The sequence below is a fragment of the Diabrotica virgifera genome, chromosome 8, assembly GCF_917563875.1.
Source record: "Diabrotica virgifera virgifera chromosome 8, PGI_DIABVI_V3a".
In the NCBI taxonomy this organism is placed as follows: domain Eukaryota; kingdom Metazoa; phylum Arthropoda; class Insecta; order Coleoptera; family Chrysomelidae; genus Diabrotica; species Diabrotica virgifera.
This window is the reverse complement of record NC_065450.1, coordinates 222477996-222502264: the sequence shown is the minus strand read 5'-3', so window position 1 is coordinate 222502264 and position 24269 is coordinate 222477996. Positions and strand designations below refer to the sequence as shown.

General features: G+C 35.3%; 1 protein-coding gene across 2 annotated transcripts in view; it reads right to left on the bottom strand.

Annotated features, from left to right (window-relative positions):
- LOC114341849 (G-protein-signaling modulator 2) overlaps positions 1–20257 on the bottom strand; it is a 57132-nt gene extending 36875 nt beyond the window's left edge. For both annotated transcript variants that reach the window (XM_028292660.2, XM_028292666.2), the window contains exons 1-4: positions 19991–20257; positions 19697–19929; positions 15439–15717; positions 7459–7698 (exon numbers count right to left, since the gene is read on the bottom strand). In XM_028292660.2, coding sequence (XP_028148461.1) covers positions 7459–7698; positions 15439–15717; positions 19697–19929; positions 19991–20032 — 794 coding nt within the window. In that variant the 5' untranslated portion in view covers positions 20033–20257. The remainder of the gene's footprint in view (positions 1–7458; positions 7699–15438; positions 15718–19696; positions 19930–19990) is intronic.
- Positions 20258–24269: the final 4012 nt, after the last annotated feature.

Sequence of the window (24269 nt, the reverse complement as noted above, 5' to 3'; positions counted from 1 at the left end):
TTCGGACTTTAACCAATCTTCAGGGATATTACCACTCGAATAAACATCATTGAATAGTTTGACCATGTAACGTGGTACGTTAACCCTTAGCATTGAATAGAACTTCTACGAAATAAAATATAATATAGTTTATATTAATGTACATATGATCGGCATTGACCGCTATTGGACTATCTATGTTGTGATTTAGTATTGTATATATAAACCAACAAGAAGAAGCGACGACCCATTCAGATCAATCGATTAGTCACGCGATGAAGAAATAATACGCTAGTCGTGACATTGCTATTGTTTACATATAGACCGTTGTTATGTTTAAATCGAACACTGTGAAGTTCAAATATAATTATAGTGAGAATGAAGGTATTTTATTATACATCCAAGTAATCCCGGACTTAGGGCACTATAGCTCACAGCCACCAGACGTATTACCAGCTCAACCAGTATTCCAATGTTTTCCTCATTTATGAGCTTTAACATCTCTGTCGGTATGTTGTCAGGACCAACGGCTTTCTTGTTTTCTTGCATAATATAGAGCATACTATTGATTAAGGAGGGGGTATGGTTTGAAATATTTAAATTTTTTTATTATTTCAAATAAAAGTGCATACTTTCAAGAATAGTCTGAAAATTTCAAAATAATCGGAGTAAAATTACCAGAGATACAGGGTGTTGAATATCCCTACCTTCGACTAGCTTTGCCGCGGCTTCGCGCCAGCACGCCGGAGCGTAGTGAGAAACGTTAAACAACTGTTCGCCTTCTCTTTTGTAGATTACTCCCCAATTTAAAAAAACATATTCCAATGTTCATCACTTTGCGATTTGGAAGACAAATAAGAAGATGAAGATGCAGTTGTCAAAACTTTAAAGGTATTTTTCTCAAAACTGCTTTTTCAAATGCGGTGGACATTGTAACTGAAAAACTAGTCGGCCGATCTACCTGATATTTTACACAGATTTTCTTTAGACATTTCGTGAGGTAACAACGTCGAGATATTTTTCGTTTTGTGCTTATTTTTTGATCAACAATATTAAATCTGTTGGTTTTCACAACATTTTTATCAAAAATTTCGTATTTTTGACTTTTGAGTGATACCAAAAATTCAAAAATCATTAAAAATAAAAAAACTCGACGTTGTTACCTCGTGAAACTCATAACCTAATAAAATATTTTTGAATTTTTTATTTCGTATAATCCAGTGATGAGTTCTGATGTCCATCGCAAAATCCATTTTTTTTTGAGCTGCCTGCCAAAATTTGTCGCCCATGGCTTATTTTTCAATATTTTGGATTGAATTTTTTCTTAAATATTCTTTGAATTGTACTTAATGTGTTTATTTAATTTAAAAATAAAATAATTCTACCATAGTTTCGAAAAAAATTCACAAAAATGTGCTTGATATGTTGATTTCAAACCATACCCCCTCCTTAAATAAACTTTTGACATCAAACATAAGTATCGTTCGCGGTAACGATTCTGTACTTGTCCAGGACAACTTCGCATGCGCACTTTAAAAAAGAGCGTTCTCTTTTTTAAAGTGCGCATGCGATTTTTAAAGTGCGCATGCGAAGTTGTCCTGGACAAGTACGGAATCGTTACCGCGAACGATACTAATGTCACAAAAAGAACAAAAATATTGATATACAGAACTCTTATCAAGCCTGTCCTCACTTATGCGTCAGAAACATGGTCGATGCCAAAAAGCGATGAAGAACGTTTAGGTTGTTTTGAACGTATAATCCTCAGACATATTTATACAGGCGTGCATAAGCACGGATTATGGCGTCGACCAGGGGTGGGCAAATACTTTTAAGCGCGGGCCAAAATGAAAGTTTCAAAATGTCTCCCGGGCCGGAGAACTATTGGCCATGAGCCGATGGGTAGAGGGGATTTGACAGCTTTCGCCAGCGCTGTTAGTGGCAGTTTTGTGCATTTATCTGATAAATTTAAATGGCGCGCCATGGGTAGAGGAGAGGAGATTTGACGGTTATCACCAGCGCTGTTAGTGCAGCGTTGCCACATTTAGTAGATTTCTACTTTTTTGGTAGATTTTTGATGATTTTAAAAAAATTCTAGTAGGCAATATTTTTTAGTAGATTTTTGGTATATTTCAACATTTTCTTATGACTAAAATAAAATTTGCTTTTTAATAGTATTTACCCCATTTCTAAATTAATTTTTAGACATTTTGTTACAATTTCCCAATGTCACTACCGAAAATAAGATTCAGGGGTGGGATTCTGTGTACAATCGCTAACAACGCCGACCGCTTTCTATCAATGTCAATATATTTGAATTTTTAGTTTTAATTCAAATATTTTCTTGTTTTACTAAGTGTCACTTCAGCATCAACTAGCAAAACTAGAAAATAATTCAATTAAAGCTAAAAATTCAAATATTTTCACGACAATTGACATCGATAGAAAGCGAAGTGTAGATATCTACAGTGCACGGAATCTAGCCCCAGGACGTAGATGATGAATATTAAACAGAAATTAAACTGGATTCTGGTGTAACAAACTTGCAGATTTCAAGTAGCAGTGCAATCAGTACCTATTTCAGGTGTTATTGAAGAGTTCTGGTATTCGGTGAGCCTGTTAAGGCCGCGTCTCACCATCAAATAATTTGATCAAACAGTTTGAGCAAACTTGACGTACTTGAGGAAGTACGTCAAAATTGCAGTTTTTTTGAAATTCTAAAAATCTGTGCTCTCACTATCAGTCTAGTTTGATCAAATTTTTTGTATTGAGTTGTCTAACTTGTTTGTACTTTATTTAAAATTAAAATTTTTCATTATTATCCACAATGAACACTCAGGATGTGACGTCACTAACTGTCACTTTCTTATCACTTAAAGGCCGCGTCTCACCATCAAATAATTTGATCAAACAGTTTGAGCAAACTTGACGTACTTGAGGAAGTACGTCAAAGTGACGTCACAATTGCAGTTTTTTTGAAATTCTAAAAATCTATGCTCTCACTATCAGTCTAGTTTGATCAAATTTTTTGTATTGAATTGTCTAACTTGTTTGTACTTTATTTAAAATTAAAATTTTTCATTATTATCCACAATGAACACTCAGGATGTGACGTCACTAACTGTCACTTTCAGTTTGCTCAAACCAGTTTGATCAAATTATTTGATGGTGGGACGCGGCCTTTAGAAGCTAACGATGGAAAACTAAAATATCTAAATTATAATATATGTAACTTTGCAAAACAACAAATGTTGTGTTTGCGTGTTTCTAATGTAAAATGCGAAATAATTGTTTGAAGAATGTGATCCAGACATGCAGATGTTAAAATCAGTGGATGACAAAATATTATATACAAATATTAAATATGAAACTGATAAAAATTAATTATAGTAGTTGGTCATTTTATTCCCCAGTTAAAATATAAAAAAGTTTGGTTTTTGTTTACAAACAGTCATATTAATTTCTAGTTAAACTCCCTCTGTGGCTCAGTGGTAAGAGCGCCTACCTTTGGATCGAAAGGTCCGAATGGTCGTGAACTCGAATCTCACCAGGGTAGAGAATTTTTCGTTTATTATAAATTAATAAATGAAAATAGTTTCTATCCTTGTGGGATCGGTACCCACCGGAGGGACCGCAGACGTTCGGATACAATTAGCGTCTCTTTGCAAAGACAATGACATCGACTTTGCAAAGTAACAAGACACTTACTCAACACACACACTACACATAACACTAGCTACCTAATTGGTAAAATCCACTGTACCATCACCATGCCAATGCCCATTAGTTGTCGAGGCATTAGCTAAATAAAAAAAATTCTAGTTAGTCAGCTGTTATTTTTATTATAAAAAGTCCTAAATTATATACAAATATATTAATAAAGTTTTATAGTATATTTTAGTTTTTGATAAGTAGATTTTAGTAAGCTAAACTTACAGTAGATTTTCTAAATAAAATGTGGCAACGCTGTGTTAGTGGCAGTTTTGTTTTGTGCATTTGATAAACTTCACAAACTGAAATGGCGGATAATATGGATTTTTCAAAAAAGAAAACAAGATATTGCAGCTGTTGTATTGATTCATGTAAAAATATTGAATATAACAGTACTGGATGCAGTTATTATATTCGGAAACATTGCGTGCATGTCCTGTATCAACTAAATCCTTTCCTTTTTTGGTGTTGCTGATTGAAATTGGATATCATGGGAAATATAAGACTTGAATCCAGTATAATGTTTAATATCCATTTTGATAGAATTCAAACAAATTACAATTCATACAAATTACAAATTTTAATAAGCAAAGCAGTAAGCACACAAAAATAAACAGAGGTAACCTTTAAAATGTTAAATAATTCATATAAACTTATTATTTTTCTCAATGGTCTCTTGCGTAAGCAGTCATCCAGTCACACGAACTTATATATTTAAATATTAAAATTATAATGAATAAAATAAAAAAACATAATTAACTTTACTATTAATTCTGTGTATTCGTTTAGTAATCAGGTTACAATAATATTTCAGTTCATAATTTGTGTCTTTCTAGATAAGTATCTATTTTTCTCGTTTTGTGTATTTCACATACATAAATTTTATCAGAAAAGTATAAGTTTCAAACCGCGAGATAGCGCTACCGTCGAAACTCACAGCCAATACCCAGTATGTACGCTAATGTTTTTGGTGGAGGTTTTTCTCTGCCCAAGAAATTTTTTTGACAAAAATACTATAAGTATCATTTTAAAGCATTTCGAGGAAGACATTTGACTGTTAATAATACTAAATTGTCTTTCTGGTGTGTACATGCGAACAATTTGTTCCCAGTAAAATTACGAAATTTTTAATATGGTCCATTATATTAAGCCGTAACAAGGATCCAGATAAAAAATGAACTTCAGAAATTCGATCAAGAATATTCTAATCAAGAGCAGCCGCTTTGAAGATGAAGAAATTTGAGTAACCAAAGATTCAATCTGCAAATCTGATATGGGATGGTAAAATGTTATGGCAAGTCAACCATCATATACGAAATTCAAAGAAGGCAACTGATCTGGTATGGTCATGTACGACGTCAATGGACAACGACAGGCTGGCTAGGCGGCATTCAGAAGGCAATGTCGGAAAGGAACCTTCACCCTGACGAATGCAACGACGGACGAAGCTGGAAACTAAGAACCGGAAGGCGGAGAACGCCATGAAAAACCGGGATAATAATAAAAATGTTATGTCCACTCTATTCTTCTTTATTGTATTGTTAATGCTGACTTAATGAAAAAGCTGCAAGCTTTTGAGATGTGGCTTTTTAGGGAAATTGTGAAAATACCATGGACCGATCATATTACGAACGAAATGGTGTTGCACACCACAGAATGGAAAAGGAACAGAACTTTTGACCATCATTAAAAGGAGAAAGACAGCAAGGAGAAAGGGCACATACTTACAGTTGAGTCCGCGAGTCTTTACCCGTGCGTCATCATTTAAAGCATACGAAATAAGTCGGAAATCTATTTCACGCAACAACAAGTGACAGAAAGTGGCTACTGTTCCGATTACGGGGTTTATTATAAAATTTGACGTTACCAAATCTGTAGAATGTCAAATGTAAGTTTTGCTTCAAAATTTTTGGCAGAATTGCAGCTACATTTGAAGTACATTAATAAATTCTTTTAATATCATTAGTGATTAATAAATAAACAATTTATAAAAATAAAATTAAATATACAACAATGTTTACAGTGAGTTGATGTAATAGGTTTTTTTATTATTTATTTATATGCCATTGACTAACTACAAGAAGTATTTTACCCACTGATAAAATCAAAGTACAATTTTTAAAAGAGTTTTATACGAAATAATATTATATTTTATAACTACAACTAATTAATTGTCATTTTATTCACTTTGACGGAAACCTAAACACAATCACTTCTTTACTGTGTGAATGTTGTTAGCTTTGAATGTTTTAAATATTAATTGCATAAATATAATTATTACCTTGAAATTTGAAAGTCCAATATAAAATTAGTTGTGAAAACAACTGTTTGTGTATAATAAGGAAACTTCAAAACGCAAAAATTCGACAAAAACCGCAAAAAATTCAACTGACTGACAGCCCCAAAAAGTAAACAAAGCAGAAACGTCAAACAAATTGTGCTTAAAATATGAAAACATACCGAATTGTCTTTTTTTGTACCTATCTCTTTTCAATGCACTGAGTCTAGATGGTTCACAAAAATAACATTGGTTTTAACTTAATAACAAACGGCAGCTGGTTTGTCATGAGTTTCATGCGTGGAAGAGAATGATGCTAGATGAAAAGTATGTGTTTTATCTCGCCAGGTATTAATGACGCACGGGTAAAGACTCGCGGACTCAACTGTAGAAATGAAAGTAAATGAAGTAAGTTGTTGTAGCAGCTGATTATGAAGGGTAAAACCAAAAAAAAGGAATCCTGATAGACGACAAATACCCTGGCCAAAAAATATTCGCAACTGGACCGGGTTAAACACACAGACGCTTTTAAGAAAAGCAGAAGATAGATTTATACGAACACTAATACTGTTGATTTCAGCAAAATCACATAAAAGGGATTAAGAGCGTAGGCGCAAAATTTTGGACCAATGCTTTTTAAATGCATTCATTTTTTCTAATCCTGAGAAAACTAATAAATATTTTTGAAAAATTACATTATTACCGAGGGCCTGAAGTCCCTTAGAATAAACAAAAAGTTTCTTTGAATGATATATATGAAATTAAAAATCATACTAAATTTCCTATTTTTTTTTCACCTCTGTGATAAATGTTATAGAAGTTTTCAGGGACTTTCTACCCTCGGTAATAACGTAATCTTTCATTCTGCGTTTAAATTTTTCAAAAATATTTATTAGTTTTCTCAGGATTTGAAAAAAATGAATGCATTTAAAAAGCATTGCGCCTTCTTCTACTAACGAAGGTTGGCGATCACTTTTTTAAACGCTTCTCTGTCTTTTTCAACGTGAAATATCTGCATTGCGCCTACGCTCTTAAAAAAATTGCTTGCGGGATTTCTCAATGGGCCGGATAAAGTAAGCCAAAGGGCCAGATCCGGCCCGCGGGCCGGCTTTTGCCCACCCCTGGCGTAGACGCTATAATTTTGAGCTTTACGGCCTTTATAGTGAACCTATTATTTGTAGATCCATCAAAATAAACAGGCTCCGGTGGCTAGGCCACTTAGAGAGAATGAACGAGATGGAGCCGTCCAAACACATTTATATAGACGACTTACAAATGTTAACGAGTATGAAATTGGAAAACCAAGACAAAGGATAGGATGGAATGGAAGCTAATTCTGGAACAGGACAAGACCCACCATGGGTTGTGGAGCCAATGATGATAATGAAGGAATACAATTAACTGTTTAAACATTTAATCTTCACTCTTATTCTTTACTGATTACTAAAAAGAAAAATGATTACTTCTAGTAAAAAAATAGAAAGTCTTACTTGTAGTGGTGAGCAGCTTCTTCGAATTGTCCCATAAATATATGTGAATTTCCCAAGTTGCTATGTGCTCTTCTCTCGGCAGCTTTGTCTCCGAATTGTCTAGCTATCGATAGACGTTCTTCGTGGTACCGAATCGCCTGGGCGAAATCACCTAGTAGATAAAACGTATTGCCCAAGTTTCCACAAGCACGTCCTTGTGCCGCTATGTCGCCTAGATCTTGCATTAATGTTAGATTCTCTCTGAAATTAAGTATTTATGTATTCTTTTTCTCATATACATCTTTCAGTGCGTCACAGTTTTTAGATTTCTTTCTAAAGCATTAAATTGTATGTGACAGAAAAAAGGCACGTCTGTGATTACAGACATTTATAACATTTATTCTAGTTGTCGATAGATGGCGCTATAATCGAAAAAAATATTTACGAATTATATAATATATCTACGAATATAATCTGTATAATTTATATACAAGACTATACAAATCAAAGAAAACACTATTTTATAAAGGCAATAAACACAATTGATTTGTTTTTATGCCAAATTGCAAATAAAATGTGACAACTGTCAGATTGAACTAAAACTTCATGTTATAAATGTATATTATCACGGACTTACCTTTTTTTCTATCATTTGTGACGCACTGAAAAATGCTCATGAAAAGAAGCATATATAAAATGACGTACGTATATACGAGGACGGTTTGATATTAATCTAGCCTCCGATAGATGTCGTTAGAATAACTTTTAATTTATACAGTTATTTTAATCTATACAGTTCCCAATGTACGCACTGCGATGTAATATATAGTACTCAACAATAAACACAGATCCAGTAAATTTATTATTTGTTTACTATGTATTTCAAGTCTTTTTCAACTTATTTCTCCAACACATCCAGAGGTTTTTTTTACATTCATTGTATAGTAGGACAAAAAATTTCAGTACACCGTAGACCCTGCGTCAACTTTCAACCAAAATATGTCTCAGTTGAAAGAAAAATTTTGGCGTTTCGAAGCCTCGATATATGATTATTATATACAAGATATTGTTCTGAAGCTATTCCTTTGTGGCATTTATGTAATGTACTATTCTACATGGGGAATAAGCCACAATTTAAGTTGAAAAATGATTTTATTGTTTTTTGTATTTCCACCTCGGATGTAGTTATCAAAATACAAAATATTAATAAATTAAACAAAAATGTTGCTTAGTAAAAAATTCTTTTAATAATTTAATTTAATCTGACTCATTCATATCGGCAATTCAGACATACACTGCGGTGCAAAAAAATCGATCCACTAATTTGGTCATTTTTGATGTTTCGAATTTCCTAAACCTGTTGTCCGATTTAAGTGATCTTTTACCACGTTATAGCCTTATTCATTGACAATATCGCTGTAATAATATTGTTGCTAGACAGTCAAACTGTCATTCTATACCGGGTGTACGAATCAAACTGTGTTTTTTTCTCAAAGTTCGCATCATTTTGTATCGTAAACATGTCAAAGATCTTGACAACGTTAATAAAAAAAATGAGTATTTAAATTATAGAAAACACCTGAATATATTAATAAAAAATGCTAAGAAAAATTACTTTAGAAATGAGATTGACAAAAACAAGAATGTTTCCAAAAACTTGTGGAATATTGTTAAAACTTTGACAGGTAAAGAAACTGAAAAAAATATTACAGAAATAATTACACAAGAAGGAACTACTGTAACAGATAGTGGAGCTATCTCTAATTCTTTTGCTCGTTATTTTACAGAAATTGGAGAATCTTATGCTAAAAAAATAATACCACCGACATGGTATCTCCCTAAATATAACAACGTAATGCATTCTATGTATTTAAAACCGGTCTCGGAAAGCGAAATTGAGGGAATTATTAAAACACTTAAAACGAATAAATCACCCGGTATTGACAACATTAGAACAGAAACAATAAGAACTATAGATAAACAAATCACCAAACCGTTGATGGATCTAATAAATTTAATATTTAAAACTGGTGAATGCCCAGACAAATTTAAAGAAACGGTAGTAATTCCTATACACAAGAAAGGAGATAAACTAAGTTTGTCAAACTACAGACCAATTTCATTAATTACTACTTTAACAAAAATCTTTGAAAAATGTCTTAAAATCAGATTAACATCTTTTCTTGATAAACACAACATATTATCGTCTTTAATATGTATAATATTTACCCATACTAAAACAGGAAGTCAATAGAAAGAAAATACCACGGTTAGTAAGTCATACATATCGAGGATATTACATAATTTATATTTTAGTACATATTATTTATATATCTATGTATTATTAATATTATTTATAATTTAAAATAACATACACATAAAATTCGAATTTGGTGTTAGTTTTGAAAGTAAACTGAATGTAAAATCAAATATTTACAATGTCGGGATAGTATCACGAGGTTTTTTCCTGGTTTCTCCTCGTGATTTACTACGGAATCACTAACTCGAGAATTTTAGTGTCACCATTGCATGCGGATGTCTTTTTAAAGACAGATCACATGCTATGATTTTTTTTGTGACGGATATTCTTGAGTTAAAGTTGATTTCATGTAATCGAATGGACTATCTTTCAATAAAGCCGTCCCAGGAACGCAACTCATAAATATTGGCGATATCATTTTAAAGTCTTCCACTTTAAAATGTATAATATATGTCTGAATTACCGATATGAATGAGTCAGATTAAATTAAATTATTAAGATTTTTTTTACTAAGCAACGACATTTTTGTATAATTTATTAATATTTTGTATTTTGATAACGACGTCCGAAATGGAAGTCAAAATGTCAATAAAATCATTTTCCAAGTAAAATTTGGCTTATTTCCCAATTAGAATAATAAATTTTTTCTGCAGCCGTCCCGAAAATAAAACTTTCGGTATGATTTATTAAATCGAAAGTACCATTTTACACAACTCGGGACTAATTTTTTCACTTTCCGGACGCTTTTTTTACTTTCGGGGCGATTTTGGGCAGCTAGGTAACGGCTTTGACAATAACATCAACTTTGTATTTTATTATGACAACATTTGTCATAATTAAAGTGTTTAATGTGTGTGTTTAGTGTTTTATTGGCACTGGTTTTCACAACCAACTGGCTAGTCAATTTCATAATGATTTTTTAGACTATAACTTATCACTAACTCAGGGGAGTAATGTGTAGTGTGTGTGTGTGTGTTGAGTAAGTGTCTTGTTACTTTGCAAAGTCGACGTCATTGTCTTTGCAAAGAGACGCTAATTGTATCCGAACGTCTGCGGTCCCTCCGGTGAGTACCGATCCCACAAGGACAGAAACCATTTTCATTTATTAATTTATAATAAACGAAAAATTTCTGACCCTGGTGAGATTCGAACTCACGACCATTCGGACCTTTCGATCCAAAGGTAGGCGCTCTTACCACTGAGCCACAGATAGTCCTGTCGCCAGTAGGGGTACAACGGCCTCCTTAATTCAGATGGACTTACCCAAGTTTTCTTTATGTATTTTGACCCGTAGAACACGAATTTTTTGGGTAACAGTCGATCCTGATGTCGATAAGATTGTTATAAACAAAGAACTTGAGGAATCACATAACAGCGATTTTTCGCAAAACAAAACATGTTTTTGTATTCTTTCGGTCATTCCAAGCAAACAATTATTTTACAAGTTTTTTGGTAGGATGCATAGTTTTCGGCATAAACGGGGTTGAACTTTCAAAAAATCGAAAAATTGCAATTTTTGAACCCGAATAACTTTTGATTGAAAAATAAAATAGCAATTATGCTTACCGCATTTGAAAGTTCAAATAAAATTCTATCGGTTTTGATTATTTTCATTGCTAGAAATTAATTTTTTTATTGTTAAACAAAGCTATCAACACATAGTGATTGAATGATGTTTTCAATGCATTTCTAATTTGAAATCGAACGAGTAGGCGCGCATACAGAATTTCTACGTACATTACGTCCATTAAAACGCATGCATAGGGCCCGGGAAACACTATGTGTTTATACCTTTATTTAACAAATAAAAACTTATTTTTTAGCAATGCAAACAATCAAAACCGATGGAACTTGACTTGATCTTTCAAATGCAGTAATCAGAATTGCTATTTTATTTTTTAATCAAAAGTTATTCCGGTTCAAAAATTGCACTTTTTCGATTTTTTGAAAGTTTAACCGCGTTTATCTCGAAAACTACGCGTCCTACGAAAAAACTTGTAAGATCATTTTTTGCTGAGAATCACCCAAAAAATACAAAAAAATATTTTGTTTTGCGAAAAATCGCTGCTATGTAATTCCTCAAGTTCTTTGTTTATAACAATCTTATCGACATCCGGATCAACTGTTACCCAAAAAATTCGTGTTCTACGGGTCAAAATACATAAAAAAAACTTGGGTAAGTCCATCTGAATTAAGGAGGCCGTTGTACCCCCCCTGGCGACAGGACTAAGAGGAGTTCAAAGTGTTTAATAAAAGTTCATAAGTAAAGTTTATACATATATTCTTTTTAACATACAAAACGGCTGCAGAAAAAATATTGTATAACGTAACACGTAATAATACGTAATAATTACGTAATATTTTACGTAACACGATCCAAAAGTGATTTTACGAGACTCACAGGATTTCAGGACTCGCCTACGGCTCGCCCTGGAAACTTCCTACTCGTCTCGTAAAATATCACTTTCGGAACTTGTTACGTAAATTACTATTACAGAAGATATTTCAAGTGGACGGTTTTAATTGAGCTGTCCCGTATATCACCCTACCTAAATGCATAACTGACATTGTATTAATGCAGAGTCAGGATGCAGAATAGATTAGAAGTAATGAGAGTAATTTTGTTATATAACACGTACACTAGATATTTTTTTATGAAACATACTATGAAAACTTATCAATTTATTTTTTCCTTGCTATTTTTATTACTTTCCTTGCTTATAACTTTAAAACGATTCATTTTGGAGCAAAGTCGCACAGAAATAAAATAATGATAATTGAATTTTACTACTTACTATTGAACTAATAGTCTAAGAGCTGGGAGCGGATTTTGTGCGTGATAAGTAATATGGAAAAACTATACGGGGATATGTTCAATTAGTTGTGTACATGACTTTCACCAACGGCCGGAAACCAGAGTTGGGGCCGAGGGTAGTTATAAGGGGTCAAAGTCGCGGATTTTATTATTTTTTTTATGACGCTCATGATAGAGATAGTGCATCAAAATTTGGGAATAAGTAGGTCATGACGTACCTAAGTAAAATCTCTAGGGGCTCAACGCTGCGTGGCCGACAAAGGGGTGGGGGTAGGGGTGAATATAAAATATATGAGGGGTTTTTTGCGACGTTCGTGATTGAGATAGTGCACCAAAATTTGGGTATAAGTAGACCATGATATAAATAATTGAAATCCCCAGAGCCGGAAACCAGAGTGGGGAAGGAAGGTAGTTATAAGGGGTCAAAGTTCCGTTTTTTATTATTTTTTTTTGTCACGCTCATCATCGAGATAGCGCGCCAAAATTTGGGAATAAGTAGGTCAGGATGTAACTAAGTAAAATCTCCAGGAATGGAACGCTGCGTGGTCGACAAAGGGGTGGGGCAGGGGTGGATATAAAAAAAATGTAAGGGGTTTTTGCGACGTTCGTGATTGAGATAGTACACCAAAATTTGGGAATAAGTAGACCATGACATAACTAAGTAATATCCCCAGAGGCGGAAACCAGAGTGGCAGACGAGGGTAGTTATAAGGGGTAAAAGTCGCTGTTTTTATTATTTTTTTTTGTGGCGCTCATGATGGAGATAGTGCACCAAAATTTGGAAGTAAGTAGGTTATGACGTAACTAAGTAAAATCTTCAGGGGCGGAACGCTGCTTGGGGTACAAAGGGGTGGTAGGCAGGGGTGAGTATAAAAATATATGGGGTTTTTTTTGCCATTCGTGATCGAGATAGGGCACCAAAATTTGGGAATAAGTAGACCATGACATAAATAATTTAAATCCCCAGAGCCGGAAACCAGGGTGGGGAAGGAAGGTAGTTATAAGGGGTCAAAGTTCCGTTTTTTATTATTTTTTTTTTGTCACGCTCATGATCGAGATACCGCGCCAAAATTTGGGAATAAGTAGGTCAGGATGTAACTAAGTAAAATCTCCAGGAGTGGAACGCTGCGTGGTCGACAAAGGGGTGGGGCAGGGGTGAATATAAAAAAATGTAAGGGGTTTTTTGCGACGTTCGTGATTGAGATAGTGCACCAAAATTTGGGAATAAGTAAACCATGACATAACTAAGTAATATCCCCAGAGGCGGAAACCAGAGTGGCAGACGAGGGTAGTTATAAGGGGTAAAAGTCGCTGTTTTTTTATTTTTTTTTGTGGCGCTCATGATGGAGATAGTGCACCAAAATTTGGAAGTAAGTAGGTCATGACGTAACTAAGTAAAATCTTCAGGGGCGGAACGCTGCTTGGGGTACAAAGGGGTGGTAGGCAGGGGTGAGTATAAAAATATATGGGGGTTTTTTTGCAGTTCGTGATCGAGATAGGGCACCAAAATTTGGGAATAAGTAGATCATGACATTACTAAGTAAAATCTACAGGGGCGGAACGCTGCGTGGGGGACAAATGTTGTGCCGGGTCACAAAAAAAATAATACACACTGCGACTTTGACCCCTTAAAACTACCCTCATCCCCAACTCTGGTTTCCGGCTCTGGGGATTTTACTTAGCTAAGTCATGGTCTACTTGTTTCCAAATTTTGGTGCATCAATGGTGATCTCAATCTAGCACGTCGCAAAAAACCCCTTATATTTTTTATATTCACACCTACCCCCACCCCTTTATCGGCCACGCAGCGTTCCACCCCTGGAGATTGTACTTAGTTACCTCATGACCTACTTATTCCCAATTTTGGTGCACTATCTCGATCAAGAGCGTCACAAAAAAAAATAATAAAAACGGTGATTTTGACCCCTTATAACTACCCTCATGCCCAACTCTGGTTTCCGGCTCTAAGGATTTTACTTAGTTATGTCATGGTCTACTTATTCCCAAATTTTGGTACACTCTCTTAATCACCAACGTCGCAAAACCCCCTTATATTTTTTGTATTCACCCCTGCCCCACCCCTTTGTTGGCCACGCAGCGTGCCACCCCTGGAGATTTTACTTAGTTACGTCATGACCTACTTATTCCCAAATTTTGGTGCACTCTCTCAATCACGAACAGCGCAAAAAACCCTTTATATTTTTTATATTCACCCCTACCCTACAGCATTCCGCCCCTAGAGATTTTACTTAGTTACGTCATGACCTACTTATTCCCAAATTTTGGTGCACTATCTCGATCATGAGCGTCATAAAAAAAATAATAAAATCCGCGACTTTGACCCCTTATAACTACCCTCGGCCCCAACTCTGGTTTCCGGCCGTTGGTGAAAGTCATGTACACAACTAATTCAACATATCCCCGTATAGTTTTTCTATATTACTTATCACTCACAAAATCCGCTTCTATCTCTCCGACTATAACTTAGATCGATTTTAATAACTGAAATACAGGGTGTCAAAGTCAAACTTTTATTTTATTTATTCTCGAATACTTCTGACAGGCATGGGATAATAACACGAAATTTGGTAAGCGGGGGATTTTCTAGACGAGAAATCTAAATTCGCCACCAAAAATTATGAATTACCCAGAGTGCGCAACATATGTCTTTCACATGTTCATTTAATACATTCAATTTTTTTATCCCCCACTCTACATACATTTTTGAATCAAAACTTTTATTCTATTAATATTTTTACTTAAAAAGGGTATACTACATTCTCCCGCAAAACTCAACCGTTTTTGAAATAAACACATTTTAAATCTGCGATGCAACATATCTTTTTGTATAATATCATTGTACTTACACCCGAAAAATAAACTTAAAACCATAATAATTTCCAAAAATGTTTTCCCAAAAACTTACTCATAATATGTTACAGCTTGGAGTAAACATCCTTTGACATCTTCAGGAAAATCACCAGGATCCTTGTTGCCAACTCTACCTATATGCTTTCCTTTTGCGTGATACACATTTCCCAAATTGTACAAAGCTCTACCTTCACTTAGTTTGTCTCCTAGTTCCCTTGATAGTTCCAGATGTCTCTTGCAGCAAACAACAGCTTCGTCAAATCTACCCATCACTTTCAAGGTGTTACCTAAGTTACCAGAAGATTTGGCTTCTCCTAGTTTGTCTCCCATGGTCCTTAAGCCAAGAAATAAAGATAAGAAGAATACGATAAGTAATACAAATATACAATAACTTTATGGTGCAAATAAAATTTTTTTTAAACCGCTGTGTTAAAAAGTACACTTGAGATTGAGTTTTAGCATCATTTCATGATCATTTGAGTTTGGGGGTACAAAAACAATACAAAAATTTTATTCATGCCAATTTGAAAATGTAATACCTTCCTAATACCTATCCATACTCAGTCTATTGAGAAATTCACACCGAGAATGCAGTACGGCTAAGATAGGGCAATACATTTCTAATGGGGAATAAGCGCACAGGGTTGTCGGTCTTCACCAATTGTTGATTGCTCTCTCAAGAGCGTCGCACAGGAACTGTGGATACACTAAATGCACATTCCTATCTTAACCGTACTGCAATTCCAGTGTGAATTTCACGTTAGTAGTGTTATTTGTTTCTTGAGCTAATGTGATGTGATTGTTGAGCCCTATGTTATCTCTTGTTATTTTTGAGTAGCAGAAGCAAAAGGCATTTAAGTGCTCTACTTACACTCCAGTGAAGGATGGTATTTAAAAAGGAAATTTCTGGCAAAATATTGCAGATACATTTTTTTGTCTTTCTCAAAAAATTGGTTATTTCCCTCCATTTTTCCCCTCCCCTGCTTTCTATCTCCAGTCGATCACACCTATTTTTGACAAATCTTGGTTTACTGCTTCCAACCATTTCTTCTTTAGATCATCAACATCATTAATGGTGCTGCAGCCCTATGAAATAGCTTCGACCTATTCAAGTCTATTACGCCAGTCAATCCTATCCATTGCCAACCGTTGCCAGTTTGCTGTGCCTATTTTTCTCCCATCCTCATCTACACCATCCTTCCATCTAAGTTTTGGCCTACCCCTATTTCTACTTCCCACAGGTTGTGACATAAGGATTCTTCTAGGAGGGTTGTTATGCTGTGATCTTGCTAGATGTCCTGCCCATCTTAATCTCCCTATTCTTATAAGAGATACTACGTCTTTACCACCAAATATATGTTTATATCTGTGGTATACCTCATAGTTGTACCTCCTCCTCCAAATACCATTTTCACAGATGCCACTGAATATTCCTCTCAGGATCCTTCGTTCAAATATAAGCAGAAGGATTTCATCTGCCTTGGAGATGGTCCATGTCTCTGATCCATATGTCAACACTGGTTGTATAAGGGTAATGTATATGGTTATTTTTGTTTTTTGGCTTACGTTTCTGCTTCTCATATGTCTACTCAGTCCAAAATAGCATTTGTTCGCTAGGATTATCCTTCGCTTGATTTCTTCTGTCATGATGTTCTCCTTGGTGATCAGGGAGCCTAAGTACAGTAGGAAAAATGAAAGAATACCCATGAGCGAACATATAAAACACGCTGTATTTTTCTGTCACCGTGTCATACAAAAAATTGGCCAGTTCAAGTACATGTAATAATTATTATTACATGTACTTGTGCTCGGCAATTTTCTTTGTGACACAGTGACAGGAAAATACAGCATGTTTTATATGTTCGTTCATGGGTATACTTTCATTTTTCCAATAATTATTATTACATGTACTTGCTCTGGGCAATTTTCTTTGTGACACGGTGACAGGAAAATACAGCGTGTTTTATATGTTCGTTCATGGGTATTCTTTCATTTTTCCGACTGTATGTGAATTTGTCCACCACTTCAAAGGTAGAGTTATCAACAGTGAATTGGTGCGAGGTATATGTATGATGTATACAGTAAGAACTACCATACTAGACACATAGGAACATTGAGCTATTACAGTCCTGGACCCTTCACTTGTTGCAATATTTATTTTTATGTCAAGTGACGTTTAGAACGTCAGAAAATGTATATAAACTGAATATTACACATATTAACATAGAAAGTTGACAAATAATAGATCAGCTGTATTAAATACAGCTGATCTAATTTTGATGTTTACAGTTGTCATTTTGTTAAAAGTTGTAAAAGTTTTAAAGTATTGTACTATTCTTGGTGTTTGAATAACGTTATTTTAAAACAGGGTAATAATACTATTAACTAATGTATTTTTTGTATCGAAAAACAATTATTTTGAATAGTTTCTTGACAGTAACATGACAGGGATGAAAGTCACATCTGAGAACGGACTGGATTAGCCCATAAGCATATTAATTAGGTACCTAGCGTTGTATGTGTGCTCTTACTGTATACATTGTAAATCCCAAATCATGATTTGCAAAGTGTATACATTGTAAATCATGATTCGTGAGTACTTCCTGTAACATTCAACATGTATTGGTTTGTTTATTTCTAGTGCACCTTTATTATGATTTTAGTATAGCTTTAGGTATTTTTAGTAAAAAAATAATGAAGGTAATTTTCAAAACAATGTTCCTTTTATACTTGGCAGTGGTATGGGATCGTTCAAGTATTACGTATAGCAGGTTTTGGGTTAAAAATCTTTAAAAATTGCATTATGTAATAGTAAAACGCCCATTACAGTGCGTTACGTATGGGTGGAGGGGGTCAAAAATCGTGTTATGTAATACTTGAACGCTCCCTATAGGATAGCCGGCTGTGTGAATTAAACAGCGCTTCTTCCATGTAAATTCAAATTACGTCACTGACTCTTATGTCTAAAAGGCTCTTGGAAATATTCTCAAAAGTTCTCGGAAATATTATGGAAAGTTCTCGGAAACATTCTTGAATGTTCTCGGAAATATTCTCGAAAATTTCCCGTTGAAAGTTTCTGGGAATATTCGCGGTCAGAGGAATATTTCCATTTTCTATAGGCGAATATTCTCGAAAACTTTACAATGTTCGCGAATATTAGCTTGGAAATATTCTCGACTCATATCACTATTTATTACCGTTCTATATTTATCACTATACTAAAGTGTATTCATATAGCAAATTCCCAACTATAAGCAAACGCACGTGTTACTATTCGCCCTCTCATTCGTCAAGAGGCTATTAAATGTAATTTATTGCACTAAACGAGGCGGATTCTCATTTTACAGGTCCAAACTTGACAGTCCGCAAATTCAAATCGTATGTGAGGTGTTGGTCTTTAAGATAATATTATTTTACAGTAGTTATTGTCGAGTTATTAATTAATACTGGTTGTGTTTTATAGTTTTTTTTTAAGTTTTATAGTGTGTAATCTGCTTAATGAACTTTTAATATACAAACAAAGTATTTATTGTTCAAAAGTAAAAATAGCTTGTGGTAATCACTTTTATAAAGGTAAGAAAACCCAAAATTTTAATTTATTGATGTTTCAAAAAGTTTTATTTCCTTTTCTGGACATGAAAAATACACAGAATGCAGTTTCATAATAGTCCATTCGCTCACGGTAAAATATATGATACACCTAGATAGATAGATATTTATTTATTTATCATAATAGATAATACACATTGCATTGATAATTAACATTGCACTCCACACCTGTACAAATTACATAAGAATTGTCAATGCAAGGAGCGCTGTATAATTATCATAAAGTATTACAAAAATTAAAAACATGAGACTAAACAAATAAAGAAATAAGCATTGACAAATTAAATTAATCAGAAGTTCAGTACGACCCTGTTTAGCTTCCATGTGCGTTTGTTTACAGTTAAGAATCTGTAAAATGAATACAGTTTAGTAATAGACAGTATAATGTTCAAGCTGTTTAATGCTGAGTCCATTAATCTCCTCAATAGCGAAAAAGATTAAACACTTCAATAAATTAACTTTATAAAATATGTCCACGGGATAATAGCCATTTCCTTATTATTACATTGACAGTATGTATCAATGATATTACACTTCGACATACCTTTCACTTAATGTTTTGATTTAACTTTTCTGAAAAGAATCATGACGTTTGGGCAAAGATAAAATGAAACAACTACTTAATTCATTATTGTTAGTGCCACTTCTTCAAGCCTTTAAAACACAGTGACTTTACTGTTATTAATAAAAGAAAAGAATCAAACCTTGCTAAAGTTAGGTCGTGTTTATGATACTGCATAGCCTTTCCATAGTCCCCCAAATAAAAATAGGCATTTCCCAGCTGACTGTAAATGGCACTAAGGGTTCTCAAATCGTCTGTGCCAGCTTGAATAGCAGCTTGGAAAAAGGCCACTCCTGCTTTACAATCTCCTGCTTTGCACAGACGTTCACCTTCTAATGCCAACTCCAAACACATATTGCCTGATCCATCATATTCCTAAGACAAAAATTTGTTAACGACGATAAAGAACTAAATCATTGTTGTTTTAAATACTTACTTGAAAGTCTGCGCCTATATTTTCAACACTTGTGCTAGACATTTTTTTTAAATAGTTATATGATTCACCTATTTTACCTAGAAAATCTTATGTTTACGTAGTTAACAATGTCAAATGGTGGAAATTTTAACAATATTTACCTACAGATTCAGTAATTAACTTAACAATATGTTATAAAAAGTTAATATTATAGAAATAAATTACAAATTTATTCATTAAGTGTGAATTAAAAACACCCTTTTGCTTTGATTTTTTTATACAAACAAAAATGACAGTTGTTCATGACATTTATGGATTGACAGAAGGCGTGATAGGTGAGGTGCGGTAAAATTAACGAAATTTAATTTTTATTGTATTAAAGCAGGCCAAATAATATTAAACTAAGAAATTTATCTAATTATAAATAATAAACAATTTGATTCATGGATTATAAATTCGCGAAATAATAATAATAAAACTTGAGTTGATAGGCAACTTTACTTACACTCTCGAGCAATATAAGTTGCGAGTAATTAGATTCAAAAAAACGTAAATAATCTGAGTTACAGGGTGTTTCAATAATAATTGGAAATATTTTAACTGGGCTCTCTCATATATTAAGTTAACCCAGATCACTTAAATCAATGTGACTCCTTACTGAGTTACAGGACAGGGTGTATTATTTAAAAATTTAGAAGCTATTTACTAAGCTACTACCAATGTTTAAAAAGGAACATCATTAAACAATGGTAGGTACTACACCTTTTCGTAGGTGTAGGTGTCTATCCTTTGTCTATCCTGGGTCTAACGTGAAATTCACACTGGGATTGCAGTTTGCAGTACGGTTAAGATCTTAGTTAAGATATGAATGCGCATTCAGTGTTGCAACAGTTCCTGTGCGACGCTCTTGATGAGAGCAATCAAAAACTGGTGAACACCGACAACGCTATGCGTTTATTCCCCATTTGAAATGTATTGCCCTATCTTAGCCGTACTGCATTCTCGGTGTGAATTTCTCAATAGTATAACTAACGATGGTAACTATGAAGCAGAAGTTCGGAGACGTATATTAGTATGGCAAAAGGTGCGATGAGTCGCCTAACTAAAAATTGGAAAGACAGATTTATCTCTCAAAATATCAAGATGAGACTGGTGAATGCCTTTGTATTCTCAATATTTCCATACGAGGCAGATACTTGGACTATTCGCGCACGCGAGCGCCAAAAAATTGATGCCTTTGAGATGTGGCGCAGGAGAAGAATACTGCGCATACCTTGGACAGCTCATAGGACAAACGACTTCATTCTAAACCAACTCGAGGTTTAAAAAAAGCTGTCCACAATATGTCTGCAACGAATTGTGCAATTCTTCGGTACTTCGGTCACGTGGTTCGCAAAGGTGACGACAGCTCGGAGAGAATAATTGTCTCTGGAAATGTTCCGGGCTCCGGGGAGAAGATCAAGAGGACTATCACCACTAGATGGTCCGACCAAATTAAGAATTCAACTGGAAACTCATTCTGCGAAGCTCTTAGAGCAACTGAAGGTAGAAACCAATTGAAAAAAGTTGTTAGGAATATTGGAAGAGATCACGATCCTCAGTAATGGGGAAACGGCAAGAGATAGTGAGAGAGAGGTACCTACTACATAAAAAAATATTTGTCATATCTATTATTATCCTTGTCATACTTGGCACAAGGGACCGTTTCTGACTACTACCAGAGGCGTACGACAGGGGAAAGTGAATGGTTGACTCTTCCAAAATTCTACGCCACTGGCGGAATTGCTATTTTATCGAAATTTTTCGATCCTCCAATACTTTCTATGTAAAAACCATACTCTTTATTCGTAACAATAAAGTGAATAAAGTCATTATTTTTCGAGATAGTTGAAGTTAAAAGTGAAGTGGTACATTTAGATTAATGTATTAATTATGCCAGTGTTTTTGGGTTACAGTGTTATTGCCGATTTTACTGTTCCGGTACCCAAGTTTTCTTCCTTATATTGTGCTAATGATATTCAAAAAATACCCCTAGGTATATATGGTTTTTGTCAATTTCGAGCGTAACTTTGACAGCTTATCTCATGCTGTTACATAGAAAATGTTAAAGCTAAGAAACAGCCCATAAAAATAATTTCGATTATAAAGTTACTGTACTCTGAGGCGAAGTGACTAATTTAAAGGACTTCCTGGAGTCAGACAGGGATGCGTGCTTTCTCCGTTTTTTTTTAACATAGCTGTATACTATGGGCGTTAACCACATGTCTAAGCGATCTAGAATAGGTCGATGATATCTGCCTCTTAGCCCAAAGGTTCCAAAATGTGGTTGACCAATTGGAAACACTTTCCACTGAGGTCAATAAAATAGGTTTGAAAATCAATATTATTAAAACCAAATCCATGAGAACAAATGCAAGAAACAACATATACTCTGTCTCTCTGTAGAGTAGGGAGTGTGAGTCAAGTCCCACAGCACTTAGGCCACAATTGACCCATTGTACATCCTCCCAGGGGGTTGTCGTCCTTAGTTCATTATCCATCCTGCCATTTCCAGGAAGGTGGACAAATCACCTGGTGACATCTCCCCTATATCGGCAGGTGTAGGCCAAGGCTCGCCGAACGCATACTCTCGTATTGACGATAACTCCGGACATTCACATAGGACATGCTCGACAGTTTCGTCATCTCGTTCACACCTCCTGCATAGAGATGTGTCTACTAGCCCCAGTGTGTGGAGGGTTTTCTTAGTTGACAATGGCCAGTTAAAAAACCAACGGTCAAGCGTAGGTTTTTCCTGGTCATTCTCAAGTACTTTTCTGATGCTGACTTCCCAAGGTTCCTTAGTGTTACCCTGGCAAGTCTACATCCTGGCCCTTCTTCCCATCTTCTTACGGTTTGCGTGTGGGAGTGACATTTGACAGTTTCCGCGATTGTTGTAGTCGACAAGCCAAAAAGATCACAAGGTCCTAAGAGTCTTAGGCCTGCTGCCCTTCTAGCCAGCTGGTCAGCAATGCGGTTGCCTTTATTTCTGTTGTGTCCTTTAACCCACCTCAGGATGATGTTGTTACCATCCGAAGCTTGGGCTAGTGATTCATGACACTCCATTACTAGCCCTGATATGACGCGTGGTCTGTTCAGGGTTAGTAGCGCTTGTCTGCTGTCTGTGCAGATTATTACAGTTTTGCCGGCTATACCTTTCCCGATTATCTCTTTTGCAGCTATGGAGATACCAGCCAGTTCAGTCTGAACTACGCTGGCATTTTTGCCCATGCCCCATTTTATACTAAGGTTCAATGATCTGGAGTATATTCCACATCCTGAGCCTTCTTTCGTTTTGGAGCCATCGGTGTAGATGCAATATGCATTTGCCACGTTTGACTCCCTATGTTGACTTGTTTCGATTTTGTAGGGTTTGTCGAAGACAAACGTGGGTTTAATTGAGTCGCATCCATGGCCCGCATGCAGCTGGGGCAGTGCCTCCAGCTCACCCCGCCAGAAACGACATCTCAATTGTCCCATTCCTACATCAAGGTTTGCACCCGCTGAGCGTAACCTCATCATCGTCATCAGCGCCACCTCTCTGACATATATGTCTAAAGGGGTAATGCCAATGAGCAACTCCATTGCAGCAGTTGGTGTTTTAGCAGATGGTTTAGTTTGTTGATCGCTGTTGCCTGTAGCACATTTGGTACCCAAGCAATGGCTCCGTAAGTTAGCATTGGCCTAATGACAGTAGTGTAGATCCAGGCGACCACCCTGGGCGAAAGGCCCCAAGTGCGTCCGACCGTTCGCCGACACTGTTCATAGGCAATATATGCTCTTTTAGCTCTACTATCTAAGTGAGAGTTCCATGTTAACTTCCTGTCAAGGGTAATACCAAGGTATTTCACCTCTTCAGAGAAATTCAGACTGCAGTTTAGAATCCTAGGGGGTATTAAGCCCGTGATCCTTCTTTTTCTGGTGAAGAGGACCATCTCTGTCTTTTTTGGATTTATAGACAGTGAGTGTTCCTTACACCATGTTTCTATTAGTCTGAGAGCAACTTGTAATCTCTCGCATAGTGTGTTCTCAAACTTACCGCTTTGCAAGACGGTTATATCGTCTGCATAGGCTATTGTGTAGAAACCGTTCTTGCTGAGTTGGTAAACCAGGGTATCCAACACTATGTTCCAGAGGAGTGGTGATAGCACCCCCCCTTGTGGACATCCCCTCGTAACCATCCCTCTAACCAAAACGTCTTCTACATTTATGCTTATTGCTCTATTTGACAGCATACTGAATATCCATTCGCTCACGGCCA